The following is a 6,587-nucleotide window of genomic DNA, read 5'->3' as shown; positions in this document are numbered from 1 at the left end:
AGCCATGGGACCCATCTTGCGAAAACTTTGGTTAAACCCACTCCCTTTACCAGAATGTTTTGCACGCATTTGTATGTGATGCCTAGACCCTGCTGTTTTGTGAATTGCTAATTACTGGTCTGCCATCATCATACTGTGCCATAGCATCAGTGTATTTTTTGGAAATTAGTCACCCACTGCAAGGATCATCTTTGATACTCTTTCATCCACCATTTAAATTCTGCCACCTGTTCTTTCACCATGGCATATGAAGTAATGTATACTCAAAGTATGTACAGTGTCATCATGGGTTTTTTTTGTGACTAGACTCATCTTCTGCATGTATGTTATTGTGATACAGTATATTCAGATCTGAACAAAAGAAAAAAAAAATTAAGTTGAACAGATTCTCAAGCAAATTTAATAAAGTTACGAATATCTATTTTTGCATTTTCTTGTACAAAGGACTAAATAACAAAACAGAATTGTATTCACAATTTGATTGTTGTTATTTCTCTACAGGCTATAAATATTTTTTCAGTATCCCCTAGATATTAAATGAACTTTTCAGTATCCCATTGATATTGCCATACTCTAATGCAAAATTTTCTGTTTTTAACATTTGTAGTGGCTCCTATTAAAGCATTGTGTAGTGAACGCTGTGAAGACTGGAAGAAAAAGTTTAGTCCATTGGGATTACACAGCATCCTACTTACAGGAGACAGTGAAATAGAAGATTTTTTTCAGTTGCAGAGATTTTCTATATTGCTTACAACACCTGTAAGTGTAATTTATTAAGTTCTGAATTTATCTATCAGTAAATAATACTAGCTATTTTACTTCCTTCACACCTAGTCTGTTTATGTAATTGCTAAATATCTCAGTTTATTTAAAAAAGGCTTAATAAATGACCACTTTTCTGGATGAGAATGCTACTTTTTTTTTTTTCAGATTTTCTTTTATACATATTTCAAATGTTATTCCATTTAAGATGGTTTATTATTATTTTTTACTAGCTTTATTCTTGGACTTTTATGTTTGTAAATAACAGTAAAAGTTAGTTAATTTATTATTTTTATTACAAGTTAAATGGGCATAATTGATTGTATATAAAAAAGATCAAAGACTTGAATGTAGTACCTACCAAATTATTATAACAATAAACACAAACCTTCTGTGACACTTTATCTTTCTTCAGTGTCTAATTACACTGTTGTATAAACCTCCTTATTAACTTTGAGTTATATGAGTGCTACTAGTCTCAGTCCCCTTCTTACCAGCTCTAGGCAAGTATAAGCTTTACTCTCCTCCCTCCAAAATATTAGAATGATATCAAGTATTCCATGATTGTTATTTTATTTTATATAAAAAAAATCTTTCAAATTGCTGACTGACAGTTAATTTTAACTGTCGGCCACAATGTTAAACTAATTGCTGACCAACACAATTAATTTGGTTTTACATTGTTTTGACTGCTGCTTTGAAGCACCTATACTTAGAATCAGCATTGACTATCTCCCCTTCAGGTACAAATTCCTTCTGAATCATACTATCTTTTTTGAAAAACACAATTAGCATTGTCTTGATCTTAGACTTCTGTAAACAAAATTTTTTTTAGGCCTTTGTGATTATTTTGAAGTCTACTGCATGCTGTGACACTTTGTCTCTGGGTTGTACTGAAACACCCAACAATCATCATCTCCAGTGACATTACAGTCAAGAAAATTAGGATTGTCTTGACAAGTCTGAAAAAATCTTCACATGATAACATTCTTCTGCTCGGCTGTGTAGATATTAGGAATGCAGAATTGAAATTTGGGGAGTACAATGTGTACAGAAAGGATAAGAAGGGAGGAGGGGTTATGCTATTAATTAAGAAAAACATAAAATCAAAGGAAGTGCATCCAGTTGACATAGATGGACAGTGCAATGTTGAGTCAGTTTGGTGTGATTTAAGCACTGGGAAAGCAAAATAAGAGTAGGAGTGTGTTATAGGCGTAATGACTCGACTGAGTACAATGAACAATTGTACAGAGAAATAGAGTAGGCAAGTAAATCAGAATGTCATATAATGGGGGATTTTAACTTCCCAGATATTGATAGAACTTGTGTTGGTCACTCGCACACTAGCAAGACTTTTGAGGATTTATTGGATGATTGCTTTCTGTTCAAGAGGCAACCACAGAGGGTAATACTCTTGATCTGGTTATCAGCAACGATCATTTGTGTATTAAGAATTTGCAGATAAAGGAACCAATAGGTGCCAGTGATCACAGTGTACTGATGTGGGATTTACTTAAAGATATGATTACAATCAGGGGCAAAGAAAAGGGTTTTTGCTTTTGTAAAGTTGACTACAGTGGTCTCAGACAGTTTTTAAATTCTGTACAGTGGGACTAACTGTCACCAACAGCAAATGCTAAGTGAGAAGCATTCAAAGAATTAATTAATTCCTTGAATGCTTCCACGATTAATTCAAGGAATTAATCATGGAAGCTACTAAACGTTTCATACCTATTAAGAAATATCTTTCAAGGTTTAGACCTAAATGGTTGTCAAATGAACTAATGAGACTTGTGGCAGAGAAGAAAAATGCATAGGATGCATATAAATTATCAGGCAAGACAGAAGCCTATGGCAAATATAAGCTATTCTGTAATCAAGTCACAAAGGAGATTAGGCAAGCAAAGGCAGATTACGAGTAACCTTTGGCAAAGGATGCTAAGAAAAACAGCAAGGATTTTTTTACTTATACATTTGTATAAACTCTAAAAGGAAGGGGATGAATCAGATTGGTCCACTTGATATCAGTGGTTTGACTGTAGATGATCATTTGCAGATATCTGCCTAACTAAATGAGTATTTTGCATCTACATTCACACATGAAGAGTTATTCAAGGAGGAGAGGGCCAGATGTTTATTAAACTCTAACAGGAAGTTAAATGATTTTGTAATAACTGAGAGCAAAGTGGAGCAGAAATAGTTGAATTTAAACAGGCACCTTCGGTGGATGGATCTATCCACTTATATTAGAGGGGACAAAGGAACTAAGCAAACCCTTATCCATAATTATGAGAGCATTCATGGACTTAGGGGGAGGTCCCCATGAATTAGAGATGTGCAAATGTATCCCCAATTCACAAAGGGGATCAAAGGGTGACACGAGTAATTGCAGAACAGTTAGTTTAACTTCTGTTCCGGATAAAATAATGGAGTCACTGGTTAAAGATACATTGTAGGATCATCTAGACAAGACTGCAGCAATAATACAGACACAGCATGGGTTTGTTAAGGGAAAGTATTATCTGACAAATTTAGGCGCCTCCGTAGCAGCAGTGCATCGCACACGCTTCTTGCAGGTGGGAAGGAGCAGCAGTGCATCGCACACGCTTCTTGATTAGACCGGGGTTCGAGCCCGTCACCACTAAATACGGAGGATGCGGAAAGGTCAAGGGAATGACCACCGCATATTCCTGGAGCAATATGGCCTTAGTTGCTAATGCTCCTATAAAAAAAAAAATAAAAAAAATAACAACTGACAAATTTGATTGGATTCTATGATGTGGTTACAAAGGAACTGGATGCAAAAAATAATTTTGATATCATATACTTGGATTTCAGGAAAGCTTTGAACACTGTTGTGCATGGAAGACTACTGTACAAATTGGAGCAGAATGGTATTAAGGGTAAGTTGCTACAATGGATAAAAAGGCAGTTGAGCAGAAGAAGACAGAGGGTGGTAATCAATGGATGCTGCTCTTCGTGGACTAATTTTATTAGTGGAGTTCCACTGGGTTCGGTGTTAGGCCCACTGTTGTTTTGTATATTTATCAATGGTATTGATGCAGGAATATCAGGCTTAGTCTTGAAGTTTGCAGATGATACAAAGGTTGGCAGGGTTGTTAATGACTAATGGCAGTGTGCTACTGCAACAGAATCTAGAAAATTTGGGCAGATGGGTTGAGAAGTGGTAACTGAAGTTGCCACTTCTCAGTACTGCATACGGGTAGAAGTAACCTCAGAGGAATGTACCAACTGTGTGGTACTACACTTAGGTTGGTAGAAAATGAAAAAGACCTGGGAGTAATTGTGCAGTCAGATACGAAGTTTTCTGAGCAATGCAGACAGGCTGCAAGAGCAGTCATGAGATTTTGTCAGTGATATACAGGAATTTTGCTAGCAGGGAAAAAGAGGTGTTATCCCTTTGTATAAGGCAATGGTCAGGCCATGCCTTGAGTACTGCGTACAGGTCTGGAGGCCTCATTTTTGGAACGATGTAGATTTTCTTGAGCGTGTACAGAGAAGAGTAACAAGATTGGTGAGGGGGAATGAAGGGATCCTCTTACCAAGAGAGGCTTAAGGTCTACAAATTGCAGTGGCTGGAGACTAGAAACCTGCGAGATGATCTGATTGAGGTGTATAAGGCCTTGAATGGGTTGAGCATGCTGAATTCTGATGGGATTCTTCCACTTGCTCAGATTACGAATCTAAGGGGAAATAAATTCAAATTGAGCAAAGACAGTTGTAGAATAGATGTGTGGAAATTTTCCTTTAGCCAGCAGGTGGTTAATTGCTGGACAAACTTCCATCTGTCATTGTGAAAGTTGATAGCTTAAATAAATTCGAGGAGGAACTGAACAAAAATTTAGAGGGAATGGTTGTGTGAATTTTTTTTTTTTTTTTTTGTGGCTGATGATACATAAGCTCATATGCTTGCTTGCTTTCTTGCATCACATGCCTCTATTACTATTTTCCCTAAGGATTCAATTTGACGAATTGAATCCTTATTCATATCCAACTCATCAGTTATCATTACAATGGTCAGATGGCAATTTTTTGTTACAATTTTCCAAATTTTTGCTACTCTGTCCTCATTTCAAGAGGTTGATGGATGCCCACTTCTTGAGTTATTTCAAACATCCTCCCATCTGTCTTTCAAAAGCATATACCATTCAAACACACTGGTGTGTTTGAATGGCGTAAGCATTTGAAATGGTACAAAACACACACATGCTGGTGTGTGTGTGTGTGTGTGTTTATACAAGAGTGGAAAAGGAGTTTATTTCACAAAACTTCCATCTATATATATATATATATATATATACACAGGAGTTTTGTAAAAATAAAAAATTATATACTTACAGAATGCTGAGGAAGGCTCCCAGGATAGATACACCATAGTTTACACATAAATTTAAACTATGTATATAGTGTAAGGGCATTGTTTTAATTGCATCTCGTATTGTAGGTGCCTTCACAACGAGATAGCTGGTAATGCACTGCTTCAAATAAATAATGCTTCTTTAGTAGAGAAGGCTACTGCTATTTATTTTCAGTGGATACCACCACCCAGACAATCGTTTCGAAGCTAGTGGACTTCATCATCATCCACCCACTGATGATGAAGCCCACTTCATCATCAGTGGGCAGGTACCGTGGTAATGCAACATGCCATCACAGTTGCGAAGTTATTTCATCAATATGAGAAATGCCAAATGGTGTATGTAATAATAATGTATTAAAAGATAAAATGCACCAGGCATAATTTCTTATGGGTTTAGGTAATTAACTATATAATATAGTTAATTACTTAACTATATATATATATATATATATATATATACCGTATTTCCCCATGTATAAGACGCACCTTTTTTCGAAAAATTTGGGGTCTAAAAACTGGGTGCATCTTATACAGTGGTTGTAGATTTTTTTACTTGCATTTCGCACTTTTTCGCGCTTGTTGCTGTTGCGCACATTGTTTCACTTGTTACCGGTATATTAGGTTATGTTTTGCCACGTTCTGCCCAGAAATGGCTCAGAAAAGGTTTTCGTACAGTGCTGAATTCAAATAATGAGGAGTTGTATGAATTTTATGATGAATAAAACTTGAGTTCAATAACTTTATGTAATACATTTTGTTTTTTAAATTTCGGGCCCCAAAATTAAGGTGTGTCTTATACATGGGGAAATACGGTATATAATATGTGTGTGCGTACATGCATGTGTGCATATATTATATATATTGTTTGGTTTTTATAATAGTTGTGAAGGTGTATTGAGGATGTTAGAATTGTAAGCCAAGTTAGTGGAATATTCTGTGTATGTATATTATTATTATTATTGTTGCTCTTATATTATTTCTCCCTCTCTGGGGGATTCACACTCCTTGACGGGTACTGCTACCAACTACACAGGGTTGTTGCAATGTCTGGTATTACTGTTGTTCAAGGAAATCTATGACTATCCTATAGGTGTTCATGATTGAGACTTTCTGGAGTTCCTTGTAGGTGTTCTCTGGGAGATCTATTGTTGCTAGGCTGCTATGTAGAGTCTTTGGCACGATGATCGATACTTCTTGTATATGCCACATCTCCCTGACCTCATGTCTCAAGTTCGTGTACTTCCTAATTTTTTCCTCATGGGTTTTCTGGACATTGTTAGTGTTGGGCACTGCTATGTCAATCAGATAGGTAGCCTTTTCCACCTTGTCCACAAGAGTTATGTCTGGTCTGTTGTGCAGGATGGTCTTATCCGTTATTATGGTGCGCTCCAGTACAGCTCATGGATTCGGATCTCTAGTACTCCCTGGGGTTCATACTTGTAGT

At 36.4% G+C, this 6,587-nt stretch overlaps 1 protein-coding gene across 1 annotated transcript in view; it reads left to right on the top strand.

Annotated features, from left to right (window-relative positions):
- The first annotated feature begins 240 nt into the window (after positions 1 to 240).
- Positions 241 to 6,587, top strand: part of LOC150085947 (putative ATP-dependent DNA helicase HFM1) — a 175,890-nt gene continuing 169,543 nt past the window's right edge. The window contains exons 1-2 of the mRNA XM_090374749.1: positions 241 to 268; positions 608 to 759. Of these exons, the coding sequence (XP_090230875.1) occupies positions 241 to 268; positions 608 to 759 (180 nt within the window). The remainder of the gene's footprint in view (positions 269 to 607; positions 760 to 6,587) is intronic.

Source organism: Mastigoproctus giganteus, chromosome 5 (assembly GCF_048544385.1).
Source record: "Mastigoproctus giganteus isolate SK-2022 chromosome 5, ASM4854438v1, whole genome shotgun sequence".
NCBI lineage: Eukaryota > Metazoa > Arthropoda > Arachnida > Uropygi > Thelyphonidae > Mastigoproctus > Mastigoproctus giganteus.
Note: the sequence above shows the minus strand (reverse complement) of the source record. Positions and strands in the feature narration are given on the sequence as shown.